The sequence below is a fragment of the Capricornis sumatraensis genome, chromosome 5 (assembly GCF_032405125.1).
Source record: "Capricornis sumatraensis isolate serow.1 chromosome 5, serow.2, whole genome shotgun sequence".
In the NCBI taxonomy this organism is placed as follows: Eukaryota; Metazoa; Chordata; class Mammalia; order Artiodactyla; family Bovidae; genus Capricornis; species Capricornis sumatraensis.
In genome coordinates this window covers 73,726,071-73,742,345 of record NC_091073.1, presented here as the reverse complement: position 1 = coordinate 73,742,345, position 16,275 = coordinate 73,726,071, and the positions used below count along the sequence as shown (strand labels likewise).

Genomic DNA, 16,275 nt, shown 5'->3' with positions numbered 1-16,275 from the left:
TTCTTGTGCAAAACATGCTGAATACGATTAGCAATCCCCCCGCACCGCGGCGGGCGCCCGCAGCCAATCCTGAGCCAGAGTTTCCGCGCGACCACTCCCAGTTTGGTTTCGTAGGCGCGGGGCCGCTCTCCGAGGGCGCCCTCCAAGCCCGCGATTGATATAAATATGTAATCTGTATTGATGGGCCGCAAGACGCACACCCGATACCTCAACCCAAAGGCCAGAAGCGACGGGGGCTGCCCCAACGTGGCTGGTGGGGGGCCTGGCCCCTGGGCTCGCTCCGCCCATGCCCGGACGCGCGCCCTCCTTTGGGGTCTGTTTGAAGGGCCCCTGGGCCCCATGCAGTTAACAAGTGGGGTGTTTATGGTGCGCACCCCGGCCCTCTTTGGGGGCTCCCTGTTTTAATTTTTCGAATCAGCCACCAGACTTGGGTGCACTCTCAAAATACTAAGGGGGGCCTCAGTGCCCCAAATTCTTCCCATTCAGCCCCAGACCCGGAGCTCTATCCCAATGTGGGGGACCTAGTCCTAAAATCACCAGGATTTTCAAAGTTTCCGAAATCCAGAGCTGGCAATAGCCACTTCTTTCTAGCATCGCTCACCGAACTTTCCCCAAAATGCAGTGCCCTGGCCTCTCAGCCCCAAACCCGCTCCACTCCTCCTCCGCCAGTGGGTTGATCCAGTTAGGATCTTTGCCTATGGTGTGCTCACCTGGCTTGCCTTCTCTGCAGCTCCTGCTGGTGAACCTTGGTGGGCTGGCATCAGTGGGGGGTCGAGGAGACTGACAGCTTTGGCTGAAAGACTTCCCCACCCTACTCCAAGGCCAGAGCCAGGTCCAGGCACCCCACAGCCACATCACCCTTGCAGCCTCCAAGCTCATATGCCTTTTGGGGGGAAGTGAAAGCAGTGTTGATCTTGAGGGTCTTTGGCTTACCCAGAGGGGAAGACCTGGAGGGGGAAACTTGGGTGGGGTAGGCCAACGAACACCTCTGCCACCCAATTCTCGAATTCTCCCTTTAGCCTTGGCATTCGCACGCGGAGGCTACAAGAACCAGTGTCACCACACTCCTGCCTCTGTCCCCTCCCCTCTTCCCCCCTCCCCTCCAAACCCACGGATGGGGCAGCCCTCACGCCCGTGGTGTGAGCATTTTAACGAGGCCCGCGGTGAGGAAATCCGTTCCCTGTGAGGCCTTGTTGGGCTTGTGGCCCAGTTATAGGCACGTTCGGAGGCCAGGCCCTTTGCTCAACAGACACCCAGGCCTCCTCCTTCCCTGGTCGTAGGGACCGCGCTCTTGGTGAACTGGAAAGGGCCGGCTCAGGGCGCTACCCCTCAAGTGTGGGCCTCATACTTGTCTCAGGAAACGCGGCCTTTTCCGGCCGGATCCAGGGAGCCCAGGAGGTCGCTGCCTTGTCCCGGGCCTGCTGGCTAGGGCTAGAGCTCTCCAGGATGCCCCAGGCCTGCCCGCTCCGCCAGCTCCGGCCCCTGCAGCGGGCTTGACGCCGGCATCCCGGGAAGCAGACCGCTCAGGCCTCGGCGGGCGGCGGCGGGGAAAGACCCTTGGATCCCGAGTGATTTGCCAGGCACTTGGCCTTGTTCTTCCCAGTATGAACCCAGTCGGAGGAAGAAGCCGAGCCTGAGAGGACCCAGAGAGAGCGTACGGGAGAGCAGGCGGCAGAGCCCCGGCGGCGCTGGCTTCTGAGATGTAAGCACGCAGTTGCGGTCTCTGCCGGCAGCGGCTGCTCCGCTCGGCGCGCAGCACCCGGAGGCCGCGCCACTGCTTGCGCTGCGCTCCAGCCACTTCTACCTCTGCGCCCCGGGGAGACCGGCTCCGCGGACTGGGCCTCTGGGGTAGAGAAGAGAGGAACAGAAAGAGAAAGAAAGGAAAAGAGGAGAGGACAGAGAGAGAGAAAAGAGAGAGAGGTAGGAAAGGAGAGCGCCAACTCGCTCCAATTCGACAGGATCTTGAGGCGGCAGTAGCATCGCCGCCGAATCAAGTAAGGGATCGGTGCCGAGATCAGGAAATGTCCTTCGCTCTCCGTATTGCTCAAACGCCTCAAACGCACAAGGCCAAGGCAAATTTTCATCAGGCTAGGCCCACGAGGTCAACGAACTTGAGGACCAGAAGTTTCAGAGCAAGGCAGCCTAGGACCTTTCCCCAGATGGGCTTGGTCCTTACCCAGCTTGTCAGGAGAGTGAAACTGACTGGGACTGTTGTGTTCAGCAGTGCTACTGGGAAATGCCACAAAGCCAAGGACTGGCTGAGAAGGGGGCTTTGCCCTTTAGTACAGTTCATGCCTATCAGGAAATTTCTGCCCAGGGGGAAGTAGGTTCTGAGCATCGGAGAGGGTCCCTAGAGAAGAATGAGACCCAGCAGGCAAGTGGGCCAGGACTGGGTGCTTTTCAGTTAAAATTATGCAAAAAGCATCTTCCCAGGCCACAGGTTCAGAAGGGCCAGTGGCCACAGGAGAAAAATGCTTGAGATAGTGGAGGCTAAATAAAATAAAGTGAAAGACAATGATCTAAACTTGTCTTTCTTAATATTTTTGAAAGTTGGACCCCCTTTGGTAAATCTAAGGCCATGTTCCGACTCTTACCCTGTGAAAAATGCAAATCTGTGCATTCCCACAATTTGACCCAGTCATTTCCAGGGAATTCACAGACATCCCCCTCCCCCCCCCCACCAAAGCCTTTTCCTTGTGGGAATTCAGTAGCCCTGCTAGTTTGACTTGTAAGACAAGCTGGGTTCCCGGCTGTAGGCGCTCGGGCCCTGTCTAGTCAGAGCTCTGTAGGGTGGCCAAATGGCCTTCTAGGCTGAATGGGATCCAAGAGCATGCACACTCCAACCAAGGTTACAAATAATCATTTTGATGTCGTGTCTTATGAGAAGGCCACCGCAGCTGAAGAGCAGAGAAGGCGGAAAGCCGGCTGTGAGCTCACAGACCATGGCATTGGCACTTGAGTCTTCACGGACCTTTGGGGAGAGTTGGATGTTTCTCCCTAGCATCTTTTCCCCGCTTCTAATAAGCCAAATGGGATGTTGAGTTGTGCTGTTTCTTGCTTGGGAAAAAAAAAAAAAAAAACAGAATAAGTAAGCCAGTGTGGGATCTTCTCTCTGGCCCAGGTCGGCCACTCTGCCTCTACTGCTGAGCCGAGAGCGAGAGTGAATGGAGAGCCTATGGGTGCACATGGGACACAGATTGGCTTACCCCGCTGGTTTGGACAAGAAGATATCCACACAGCAGAAGCTCAGGTCAAATGCCTGCTGCCTTCTCAGTTAGTCTCGGAGCTCCCAGCATCCCCGACTGCCCTCAAGGCTCCACACTCCCCAGACTGTAACACCGAGGTGTTACCTTCCTCAATAAAATATTCCATTTATTGATCATCTCAGCTTTCCCAGGGTTCCCCACCCCCAAGAAATTAAGAAAAGCGATTCAATGGTCGGCCTCTGGATATTCTCTCCCTCTCGTCCATTTGCCTCCTTTTTCTCTCTTTCCTACTCTTTCCCAGCTGCCGAATTTCTCTCTTGGCGGTCAGAATGCCTTTGACCTAAAACTCTCTAGTGTCTGCCTGCTTCAACCAGGCCTGTGCAGTTGCCGGGGCCCACATTTTATTTAGGAGTAAATATTGCTCATTTCTACCTGGTTCATTACACCCCATTCAGCTATGGAGCTGAAGTAAATGCCAGGCTAGTGAAATAAGCCCTCTGTTGAGAATTACCCTGCAGTTTACAGAATGTGCATTCCCTTTCCTGAGTAGGCCCTTGCAAACTACGAGAAATAATAAACTGATATTATTAAAAAAAATCTTGCAAAGAATACCAGGTACTGAGATTGAGATAGCCAGTAAACAATTTGTATCTGGAGGTTGCTCTCAGAGCTTTCTCAGCGCAGTGTTATCTGATCGGCTGTGGAGTGGAGATGCAGCCCCGGAGAGGGAAAATAAATGCTACTTTGACATATTCGGCTTTAACAAAAATTCTGGACTTTTTCAATTCATGTATTTACTGCATAGTTTAAATTTTGGAAGGAGCAAAGACCTGATTCTCCCATTCGTCTTTAAGAATGTCAGCATTTTCAGGGATACAGTATTTGATGTGTCTTCTTAGAATCAAAAACCTATCCCTAAACAACCTATCCCTAAACAACTTATCCCTAAACAACCTGCTTAAAAGTTTTTTCTAAATCCAACCACTGAACTGGCCCTTCTCTCCTGATGGGGGAAGTGTTGGAGACTTTTTTCGTACATGCCTCACATACACCCCTCAATTGCAGTATCCTCAGTTTTGTCCATCATAAACTGCCTCTGGCCTGGAAACGATATTAGGAAAGGCTCAGGCTGCAAAGAGCACTGTGTGGGCGCCCACTCCTTGCTTTATTCTGGCAGAGTTTGAGAGACCATACTCAACAAAGACTGGTGACTGTGATCGGCAAAATTATACACTCATACACGGCAGCATCTACTTTCTCTGAGATTCCCCCCACCCCACTAACCCATGCACGGTATATTTGTAAAAAGAAAATAACCATTTCAAGAAACTAATGAAAACACACTGGAATAAAAAATTTAAATATAGAAAAAGAGGGAATTTGAGTTTGGCTTCCGAAATGTAAGTGACATGATTATTTTAAACTTGTTTTATGACAACTCTGATGGAGAGATTGTTTGATCAGAGTTTATTCCCACTTCCAGCCTTGGGAAAATGTATTTACCAATACAATTTTTGCACATTCGCAAAATATGCAAAATATCTCATTTTTACATCTAAGAAAATTGTTGCAAACCTCCAGCCAGGTTTATAGCGGTACAGTCCAAATAAGCAACACAGATTTCTCTGGCAGCCTCAAAAATATAATGCGACTTCTCCTAATTGGCCTTTTTTGGAACAAAGGTTACCTCCAGTCTGTTGGGCAAACCTAGAGAACGCACCTAGTAGGAAATCAGCTACTTCCCTGACTTCTGCCCCAGGGAATAAGCCCGCCCCAGTGACCACAGTCGCTGACCACTTCATTGTTTAGAGGAGAAACTCTGCTTTCCCCAGTCCCGCCATCTCCTTTTTTTTTTTTTTTTTAAACCACCATAAGCCGATATGCCAGCACAGCCAGGAAGATGCTCCCCATCCCTGGTTCATCCCGTTCTGAGTTTTTCTACAAAATCTAAAGATCGCCTCAGGTGAAACGCTGGCGCAGAGAGTTAAAACCGTCAGCTTCTCCAGTGGGGCCTCCCCTGCTTTCCAACCTTAGGGAGCGTTGGGAGAAGGGGGGTGGGGTGGGTTGAGCGCCTATAGCGTCACCCCCGAGCTCACACACCCAGCCACTTTCCCCAGCCCTGCTCAGACACCCGGCCCCGCTCCCGCCCCAGCCGGATTGAAATTGCTAAACTTGGGGCCTCTTACCTTGACACATTTCCGAAATCACTGCCAAGGGACAGCTGGCTTCTCCGCGCCGCGACGCCTGCGAGGCCTAGAGAAGGCGCGTTGCTTTAAATTACAACACCAACCACTTCTTGAAGGTGAGCCCCCTTTTTTTTGATATGGAGGAGAGCGGGACAAGTGAAATAAGGTAACGTGCTGCTCTTAGTATCAGAAGCAAACAAAGGCCAAGAATCGCGCTGGGGTTCCCCGCTCCCCGGCGGCTTTGACATTGATCGGAAGTGCGCCATCTCGTGGCGGCCGAGCGCCTAGACCCGGCCCGAACTCCAGCCCGCAGCCGGGAGAGGAGAGCAGGCTCAAGGCAGAGACAAGAAGGAGAGAATGTGCCCAGCCCGCTGCTAAAGAGATCTCATTTTTACATCTAAGAAATTGCTGCAAAACCCCAGCCGGGTTTATAGCGGCGCATTCCAAATATGCAAATTGGCCGGCCCCGGACGGGTTTACGACCACATTGTCACAGCCATCGGAGGATGGGCTTTTATAGGGCTCAGAAATCAAACCCGCGCCCGCTCGCCGCCGCCCGCCTTCGAACAGTCCTCCTGGCTAGACTCTCCCTAGCAACTTGTGAGACTTTGGTTAATCTTTAACCGTCCCAAAGGAAGTCTCTCCTTAAATCCTGGGCTTCCCTGTCCGCTCCCTCCCTGCCCCGCAGGAGAGTCCTTGTTCACCTCTGTGTGTCTATCAACCTAGACATTCATCTCGGGGTCTGTCCCATTTCCCTTTGAGCTTGATTTCCCCAGTCGCGCCAGCTAGACAAACACACAAACAAATAAACAAAGCGGGGGTCTGGGGTCTGGGGCCTCTCTCCAAATTCCATCCCCTCTGCTGCTCTCTCTGATCCTGCCTGGGTGGCTAGGGAGAGAGAATGGGATAGGGTGGGGTGGGATGGGGTGGGGTGGGGGGCAGTGGGGATGGGTGGGGTGGGGGTGGGGTGGACAAACAAAAGGCACTGGCCTTTCACCCTGCCCCTCAAGGTTATGGGTGATGTCCAAATTTAAGGCAGAAGTTCAAAGGCAGGAAACAAAGAAAACCAGCATCTTTCTTTCCCCAAAGGGAAAAGGCAGCCTCAGCTGAGAGCTGGGGAGAAAGCGCCCTTAGATACTCCTGTGAGTCTGCTTTTTGTACCCAGACCAGTCTCCCCCTTGCTGAAGGGCTCCTCAGGGCACCCTAGAGTGTTTCCACTTCAGGCCTTCTAGTCTGGAGATGAGTGAGCCCAGCCTGGGATCAGACCCACTGGCCACCTCAAGTCCCAAGGCTTTCTCTCAGGGCTAGGTCAATCTGAGGGGATGAAGCCCCATATTCCAGGCCCTGGGATACCCCATTCATTCCTGAGACCCCCACTTCCCCAAAGGACCTGGCCATTCACCTTGACTTCCTAAGCCTGGCTTCTAATGGAGTTAAACCCTGAATAAGCCACCTCCCCACCTCCTCAGGGGCCTCGTAACTTGCCTCTTTCCTAAGGAGATAGTGGTGCTGGGGGGGGGGGGTAACATTTGGCAGTAAAAGGCGAGTAGGGAGAGGAATGTCACACCAGGACCCAATACTCAAGTTTCCACAGTCTTTATTTTCCTTGTGCCCCGTCGCCTATATACATGGTGCGACTTACACGGTGGGCTAGAACGGAGGACAGGGCATTACTCCCTTTACATGCAGAGCCACCAGACGCTTCTTCACATGGGGAGGCAGAGGAGATTTAATGGGAGGGTGTCTACCTTTCTCAGCTGAGGTCCCCAGACCCTGACTGGCTGAACTACCTCAGAGTATCTCCCTAATGCTTTTCAAATATTGCAAAAAATTAAAAAGACCATTCCCAACACCCTTCCCATCCCCTCCAATACCCCAAAGGCAATCAACTAATGGCAAAAAAAAAAAAGTATTCAAACAAAATAGGTTATGGTTCCTTTATTTACAAGTCTTTTGAACACCATCCCTGTATGAAGCATACATTCAAATATTTTTAGCAGTGAGTGGGTTTAACCGTGGAACACTGTAAACAGATAGAGCCTTTAAATATTCTCTTCATCATCTTTTTTCCCCCCTCTACATTGCATCTTTTAAAATTCACTTTGGTTCTTGCAGGGAAATATATATATATAATATAATATTTATCTTTTAAAATAATTCCAAATCACTCTTGAGCTCTTGGAAGGTCACCGAAAGCTTCCAAGCTCAGTTCTGGGGTGGCGAAGGGCAGAGTGCGGCGTGGAAACTGGGTGTTTGGGAGACTCAAGCCCCTTATAGCTGTGGACTGCTGGCCAGGCCCACCGCTTCACTGAGCAAATCCAAGCTTGAATTAAGTGTGGCATAGACTTTGCCAAATTGCCGCACTCCACAGGCATTTCCTGCAGGGATCCGGGGGCCAGCAGCCTGGGTGCAGCCTCTAGGCTTTTTGATGTCTTCCACCTCAGGGAATGGTCTGCTCTGCCACCAGGCTTTAGGCCTAAAGTGGCAGGCCAGACGAAGACCCTCGTCGGTAGGAAAAACGAGGTGGGTTGCAGAAGGCAGTCAACTGCTAGAAGCTCGGGCCTAGGACAGTTCGGTGAGTGGCTAGGAAGAGTAGAGAGCCCGTGATGCCACCTGGGATGGTAGATTAGTTTTCCCCTCAAGGATCAACAGCTCTCTCCCACCTTGCATCGACCTCTTAATCCAGTCATCTTTCACATTAGCTTTGGAAAGCAGCCCCAATCCAGACATCTAGGAATCCTCCCCTTTCCTTCTTCTCCTTTTCCCAAACTGAATTGGCTTTGGCGATCTTGACACAGGGGTCCTAGAGGTGACCAGGCTCCATGTGGAGGGTCCTGGGTTGGGATCATTTTCCCTGGGGGGCTGGGAAGGGGGCCCAGTCCCTGATGGAGACCACACCCAGCCCATAGCTCTAGCACTCTCCAAAGGTGAACCACCAGAGGCCCCAAACCATTCATTCTCGTTGTTGGTGCCACAACTCTCTGAATCCAAGTATCGTTAGAAATCTTAACCACCACCTGGCGGCCTCCTTCCAGGCTGTCTCCGTGTATTGCCTTTCCTCTCTTGCACATCTCCTTTCTTGAAAAGTCACCACGTGCCTTGACCTTGTCAAGGGCAAAATCTGCATATAATCTCCTGTGTATGAAGCCCCCCACCCAGGTCCAGCTGGCTGGAGCCTTTAGAGAAGCGGATTGGCCGAGTAGTACTGTAAACGGTCTCTGTTAATTTTTTTTTCCTTCATTCTTCTGTTCTGAAACCAGATTTTGACCTGACGGTCAGTGAGGTTGAGCATACGGGATAGTTGAAGACGTTTCTCTTTGTTGATGTACACACTGAAGAAGAACTCGCGCTCTAGCTCCCGGATCTGGTACTTGGTGTAGGGGCAGCGCTTCTTTCGGGTTCGTTGGCCACCTGTGAAGGCCGAAAGAGGCAGGGAGTGAGCCAGGTGTGACGGTTGCAATCCATCCCAGAGCTCTAAGTGAAGGGAAAGGGCTGGCCTCAGGGAATGGAAGCCCTGCCCCAAACCCAAGCAAGGTCCCCCCACTAGGTCCCTGCCTTCAGGCTCTTACTGCCGGCTGGGGGAAAGGCTGCGGGAGGAGGCTCAGCTCCGGATAAAAGCGAGCTCCTTAGATAGGCCCCCAGGGAAGCTGCTTACTCTGCTCCGGAGCAGAAAGGAGGGTTCCTCACCGCAACAGGCGAGTTAGTGCCGCGGAAACCGCTTTCAAAGCAGCGAGTGGGGGGTGCCGGCTGCCTCCAGCCCGGCCAGACTAAACAAACAGCCGCCCACGACCATTTCACCTTCCAGCACCTGGGCGGCCGAGTCCCGAGGCAGTAAAGGCGGCCCCAGCCCCAGACTTTACCGGCTACGGCGGGATTCGGCCCTCGTTAACATCTGGGGGCAGCTGCCGGGTCTTTGTCAGCTTAAGTCCTGGCCATCAGCTCCTGCCTCCCCGGCCAGCCCCCTGGCTTCCGCGGGTTGGGGAGGGGGTAGCGGAAGCCCCCTACCCCGGGCCTTCCCTAAGGACCAAGGCCACCCAGCCATCCTGGTGCTCTGGCAGGGCTGGGGTGCTGTCCCCGATAGGCTGGAGGACAGAGGGGTTTCCCAGAGCTGCGGGCAGGCTCGACTTGCACCCCTTTCAATAAAACGCCACCAGAAGTAAAGAAAAAACCCGCTTTTGACAGATTGAATAACAATTGTAACATGCAGTCGGACAGAAGGCAGCACACGTAATTGCCACTGCGCCCAAGGAAAATGGCTTCCTTTGGACAAAAAGGCCAACTTTGGGTTAATTTGTTTCTTTTAATATATTGCTCGAGCTAAGCGGGCTATTTTATCTGTTAAACACGCTCCTAGCGCCATCGTTAAACAGCGATGCCTTTGAATCCCGGCCGGGACTGGAGTCCCGGCGCAACACATGGCTTTTATAAAAATCTCCGGATTACCTCGCTATCAAAGGCTCCCGAACCCTTGCAAGGAGAATTTACAGGCGCCCACCTCCGGCTCCCCAGCCCCGAGCTGGCCCCGAGCGGGGTCGAGCTGCTAGGCTTGGGAGCCGAGAAGGGAAAAAAAGGGGAAAAGGGAGGTTTTTTGTGTTTTGTTTTGTTTTTTTTTTTGCAGGCATGCCTTGGCCGGTGGGTATTTCACGGCCAATTTCAGCACTCGCCACGTGATCCCGCCTTTTATAACAAAGTTTTGTTGGGGGGAAACCTAAAGGCCCTTCATAAACCTTATATGCTTATAAAACAGCATATAAAAATTTAACAGCGGTGCTGCGCTAGATTTCCAACTCCCCTTTCATAAAGCGCAGGGCGCGCTGCCTTTTATACGTACTGGAGCCGCCGGCCTTGTCCTCAGTGTGGCCGGAAGACGACTCGGGGCTGCTGCTGCTCTCGGGGCGCCGCCGCCGCTCCTTTTCCTCCGCCGCCGCCGCCGCCGCCTCCCGGCAGCCGCCGGCGCCGCTGTCCGAACTTGAAGTTGCCGGCGTGCCCGTGGCCGCTGCCGCCGCCGCCGCCGCCGCCGCCGCCGCGGAGGTCGCCGCGGCCGCCGGGGGCCCCTTCTCGGCGCTCTTGTCCCCGGGGTAGTCGGAGGAGGCGAGGTTTTCCGGGGTGCCGTAGGCCGTCTCGAAAAACTGGTCGAAAGCCTGCGGCAGGACGCCGTTCCTGCCCACGGTGCTATAGAAATTGGACGAGACGGCGGGGGTGGGGTGGTGGTAGACGTTGGCCGAGCTCTTGGCCAGCACGTCGCCAGGCACGCCGGCCGCGCTGGGCGCCTGCAGGCAGTCTCTGTGCACGAGCTCCTCCGCGGAGTAGCAGTGGGCCAGATTGCCGCGGGGGTGCCATTTAGTGGCGGGCTCAATGGCGTATTCTCTGAAGGTCACTTCGCGCACGGGTTGGACCTGGGGCAGGTTGGAAGAGTAGGAGTATGTCATTGGGCGCGAAGACGGGGTCTGGGGTAGAAAAGAAGGGAGGCTGGAGAAATCTGGACCCGAGACGTAGTAAGTACAACTTGGCAAATACATGTTAGAGGAGCAGGGACCACGCTCATCAAAATCCATCATTGGGCTACCTTGGGCTCTCCGCAGTAGCCGAGCTTAACATGATTCTCCACTGCAGCTGCCTCTTTGAAGCGGATCCGTGAAGTAGAAATTTGGAGACGTAAGCTGACGTGGAAATCTATCCCCATCCTTAGCAGGGAGGTGCTGGTCATGTGACCCGATGTTGAAATTGACAAGCTGCGAGCGAGTCCTTTTTTTTTTTTTCCCCTTTCCTTTTTTCCCCCCCTCCCTCCCCGGCTTCCTTTCTTTGTAGCCACCTCAGGGGAAGCAACAGATCGTCACTCGGTGTTCTCACCGAAAGCACGTAATCGCCGGTGTAACTCATGTTGGCTGGGGGGCCTCCCGGCGCGCGGCGAGGCTGGGTGCTACCCCGTGCCAATTGCTTGTGCTCAGCTGCACGGTGCTGGCCCTTGAGTGCGCCGAGGGCGGTGAGAGAGCTCAACTGCCACCCACCTCTCCCCGGGTGAGGGATGCCACAGGCTGGGGGTGGCCGGGTGGGAGCTCGTCGCTGCGTGGCCCGTGCGTGGTCTTGGAATCTATCCGCCTGGAGGCTCGCGTTCGCACCTCCTTCTGCGCTGTCCCCCTCCCACAGGCTTGCTCTGGAAACCACCTCTGCCTCCGATCTTGGCTGGACCCCCTTAGGGGCCAGGGTTCGCAGCCGTGGATGTGACTGCCTCGTGGCTTGCCCGATTTGCACGGTGACTTGATTACACGCTCGCATTCATGGTCACTTCCGAAGCGCTTTAGTGCCTTCCGTCCCTAAACCACCAACAACCAGGGCGGCTTCCCCCGCGGTTTGTCAGGGATCCGCAGGTCCCGGAAGGGCCTTCGTCTCACCCGGGATCCACCTCCCTTTCATTCTCCCTGCCGGCCTCCTCACCCCCACGCCCTGCCCTTGGAGAAACCCGCTCCTTTTCGCTGTCTGCCGGGGTTCGGAGGGACTCAACAGAGCCAGAGACGCGGGGGCTGCGCCGCTGCGCACTGATCCGCCCGCCGGGTCTTCCGGAGCTGAGGACTCGGGAAACCATGCGGTTGAGGCGAGCCTTGGGCGGCTTCCCAGGCGCTGACATCCGAGGAGACTACTCCTGGGTATGCTGCACCTTCCCGGAGCCCACATCTGAGCTCGAGACCTGCAGGGAGAGTGGGGGGAAATGAGCAGGGGGCGAGGGCCCGGGAGCCGTGGCTGAGAAAGAGGTAACGCGCCTCCTTTCCTCTGCAAAGCTTGAGGGCCAGGGATGTGCAGGGCAGAAACTCAAAAGGACCGAGGCCTTTCCTGCTACTCATCCCACGGAAGGGACACAATGCCAAAGAAAAGAGATGTCCTTCCGAAACTCCCAGCACCTTGGATGAAAAGAACGCTTTGAAAAGGCTAGGTCTGAACTAAAGATACAGAGGTCATGGCGGCTAGGATGAGTCTAGATTTTCTTGGGAAGAGGAAAGACAGAAACTTGAGATGGTGAAAACTGCTTGCCATCCTTCAGGACTGAATGAACAATATTCGGGAGAAGCAGAAGAGGAGGGCATAGCGCAGCCAGGCAGGGCCAGGAGCTGGGAGGGGCCGGGCTCTGAGGCCTCCCCACACCTATCTTCTTGGAAGGAGCTGGATGCGGCTGAAGGAAAGTTGAAAAATGAAAAAGGATAACCTTTTCCCTTTCCCCATCCAGGAAATAGCTGAAGGTATTTATATATCTTGGGGAGATTTAGAGTATAAATTCTAAGATCTTTGGTATTTAAGTGTCAACATCGATTTATTTATTTATTGCTGAGCTGACTGTAACTGACTCAATAACAAATCTAATCATGTATTGCACTGGAAAAGAAATTTCTCATTATGTATTTTCTCCAAATGATGGCCCACCATTGCATTTGAATACCCGCTGTAAATATCAATAATATCGGGTAATTACTCTGTAGTGAACTAATTTATTAGCATTCATGTTTATGTGGTTCCTACCCCTCTCCTTTGCAGGGGTTGGGTATCACAAATCAAACTACTGGGACACATTGGTTTAATGAACTCTTTATTCAGGATTTGCTGCAAGAACTTCCATGCCCCTTGAATCCATGAGCTGAACTTAAAATTATTTGTGCATCTTCAGCTTGACATATTTGTCCACAATGGCTTGTGCAGAGGGCAGTATCGGTGTGAGTGAGAAGGTCTGGTGGGAAAGAAGGTCGTTTGGGAAGGGTAGCTTGAGACCTCCTAAAGCTGGGAATCACAGTTGCAGGATTGCCCTGCAGCAAAAAAAAAAACAAACAAAACTTCTATTTCCATCGGCGACCAACAAGGCAAAATATTTATTTCTCTACAGCATTTCTTTCTTGAAGACTGAATATAAAAGGGAGAAGCCGAGGTTTTCAAATAGCAGTATTTAAGTCATTCCCAGGCTGATTTTGGCTCTTTCCAACTCTCTCCCAGCAGCCCACCCAGTCCCCGCCACCCCGACCCTCGAACAAAAGGAATGCTTGAGGGGTTTCAGTGACTTTGCCATAACAAAGGCGCCACCACTGCGGGGCTTGCCCCGCCCCTGGGTGAAGGCAAACAAATTCTTGCACTTGTATTAGGGCTTTTAAGACTATAATTGAGCCCGGGGGCGTCTAGGAGAACCGAAAACAGTTCTAGACAGACCTGGGGTTTTATAGCAGTGTTGGCAGTCAACTTCAGCTTGTGCCTGAGCAGACTGGCTGCGGTGGCTGCGGGGGACGCCAGGCTATCAACCCTGGCTGCACACAGCCCCTCTCCCAATTAGATCAGTTTTCCCCTTGATGCCAGGGAGAGAGGGGCTCACCGCAGAAAGGTCGGTATAGGGACCTTCTCTTCCACAGAACCAGTGCCTCCCACTTTCTTGAGAGCCAAGCTGAGAGGGTGCTGGTCAGTCTGGATCCCATGGGTGTCTGCAAGAGACAAAGGCAAATTCCCGAGGAGAGGCGGGGGGTAGGGAAGGTGCTCTGGGAGCCACTGGCAGAACTGAAACGGGGTGCAGGTAGGGTCTTGCAGCCTGGAAGGGGGCAAATGGGGGCGCTGCTGTGAGGATAGTAGAGAATAAAAGCTTTTGATGCCAGAAGAAGGGAAACTGCCTGGAGCTGTGAATGCTTTTTAGTTCTTCAGCAAGGACAGGAGGGGCTGCTCAGATCCCCAGTGCTGCCACAGTTCCCAGCTTTGCCTGTTTCTCCCCCTCTGGCCTGGAATATACTCATGCTGTGAATGTTTTTTTGGGGGGAGGTGTTCAGTGTTCAGAGGTGGGAGCAGCTCTGAGGATCAGACCAAACCTTGGGGAGGCAGAGCTTTGGGTCCTTGGTTTTAACTTTGCTCTGAGCCTAATTGACTCTTCCACTTTGCAGGAGGCCCAACAGCCAAGTTGAGCCCACCCGGCTGGAGAGAACACCCGATGGGGTATAAGTCCGCCCTGGAAGGCCAAGTGCGAGTTGTATTTTTTTTTTTTTTTTGAGGAGTCCAAGATGGGCACGGCTGTGACATTGGACCTGGAGACTGATTTCCCATGAGCTGTTCTTTCTCAGAAGCTCCACTGTGCAGGACCATCTCCAGAAAACACTCTTCAGCGTGTATTTCCTTTTATCGTCAACCCGGAGCCCCATGGCAGCTAATGTGAGAGGCCAAAAATGTTTTGGAGCAAGAAAAACAAAGGCAGGAAGTGGCGGCAGCCTGACGGTGCGTGTGTGTCTGCGGAGAAGGGAGGGAGCCATTTCAATCTCTTCTTGTTTTTCCAAACTTCAAGGTCTAGGCAGCCTTAGCAGGGCCGGCCCGTCGCTCCCAGTGCAGCGTTTGGAGATGGCCACCCGGACAGGAGAAGGCTGGCGCCCGAGCCAGCCTCGTCAGGCGGAAACGGCTAACGAGGCGATTTGCTCAGCAGAGCAGACCAAGTCTTTCCAAACTTCATTTGATTTGGCCCTAAAAGTCAGGGATTGGGGGATTCTGCAACGCCTCCCAGACCTTCCTCGGCAGGCGGGCTGAGTGCGTCTTGCCGGAGATTCTTGAGCTCTGCACTCCACTCCACGCCTCTTCCCAGGCGGGATATGGGAATAAAGTGTGTCCAGGTGCATCTACCCAGCACTGCCGCCTCCCCTTCTTCTTGCAGCCGAGGGGTCTGGGAAGCAGCCGGAAGGTGCCTGCTGGCAGTGCCCAGGCTGGGTAACCTTGGCATGGTCAGTGCGCACCAGGGCAAAGTGAGCCTTTTCACCAGAGTTATCCTGTGTGTGCATGTGTGTTGGTGGTGGGGGGAGGGCGGAGAGTCATTTCTAGCATAGTCATTCAAGAGAGATGAGCAGAAAGGACCGTCACTTGATAGGCAGCCTAACAACTGCTCACTCCAAGGGAGGATAGAACTGGGGGGCAGGGAGTGCCTCCAGACTCTGGGCTTCTCATCCCTAACTGATCATGCTCCTACACTGCCTTCTTCTCTCTTTGGGGCTGATTTGGACTCTGGCAGCGGCTCATTGTCCCTGAATCTGAGAATGCGAAGTCTCAGCGCTTGCACTTGCAGCCCTCAGACTGCTCAGTGCATAACGCTTAACATGAATGCCAACAGCCGGCTGCCCGCTCACTCCATTTCCTCTCTAACCATTGTCTGTCTCTATCTTCTATCTCCCTTCGGCTCCTGCTTGCCAGTCACCCGCTCTGCCCCTTTCCAGCCAAGTCTCCCTTTCTCTGGCCTCTTGCCTCTTCTGATACTTCCCCTACGCTGAGCCAGAGCTGATGTGCCACTGGAGGGCACTCGGTTCGGAAAACACAGTTTCTCTGGAAGCTGGTTAGGTTCCTGATTCTTCTCCCAGTTCAGGCTTCCACCAGGGGTCTGAATTGGACCTCTCACCTCCTTCTTCTGAACATTCTATTCCAAGGCCCTACCAGGCTCTTTTTCTCTCCCTCCATCTCTCATCAACAGTCCCTTCTTCTCTTCTTGGAACTCAACTCCTGATTTTCTAGGCCTGGCAATCTTGGATGGCAGCTGGACTGGGAGGGGGCAAGGCCCACCTGACAGACCAAAATTCACTCCCAAAGATCTCTGGTTGTTTGTGGATCACATAAGGTACCTTTTTTTGTTTTGTTTTTTTTTTTTTTTTAAATTCTGATCTGAGCCCCTACCATCCTCTGTTCCCAAATGTCACACCTGTTTCTAGAAAACCATAGCAAAGATTGTGGCAATGCTTGCACAGTGCACACAGGTGCAAGAACCAGCTGGAGGACCCAGGATTAAAATGGCTATCAAGGTTGGAGGCCAGGTCCCCATTTGAGGGGTTTCTGTGTCCCAGTGGGAGATACCCTGGAGGCACATCTATCTGTCTTCCTTGGTAAAGCCCAGGAGATCTCCT

The 16,275-nt window shown here is 53.4% G+C and overlaps 1 protein-coding gene across 1 annotated transcript; it reads right to left on the bottom strand.

Moving 5' to 3' along the window:
- Positions 1 to 8,570: 8,570 nt before the first annotated feature.
- On the bottom strand, positions 8,571 to 10,950 carry HOXA11 (homeobox A11). The gene is made up of 2 exons (XM_068973256.1): positions 10,224 to 10,950; positions 8,571 to 8,803 (listed from the first exon to the last, which is right to left on the bottom strand). Exons 1-2 carry the CDS (start codon positions 10,948 to 10,950, stop codon positions 8,571 to 8,573), a joined length of 960 nt encoding a protein of 319 aa, XP_068829357.1.
- Between the last annotated feature and the right edge of the window lie 5,325 nt (positions 10,951 to 16,275).

Coding starts and splice junctions, on each gene's coding strand:
- HOXA11 (XM_068973256.1), bottom strand. CDS start 10,950: ATGATGGATTTTGATGAGCGTGGTCCCTGCTCCTCTAACATGTATTTG. Junction 8,804..10,223: donor GGACAAGGCCGGCGGCTCCA/GTACGTATAAAA, acceptor CGGCCTTCACAG/GTGGCCAACGAACCCGAAAG.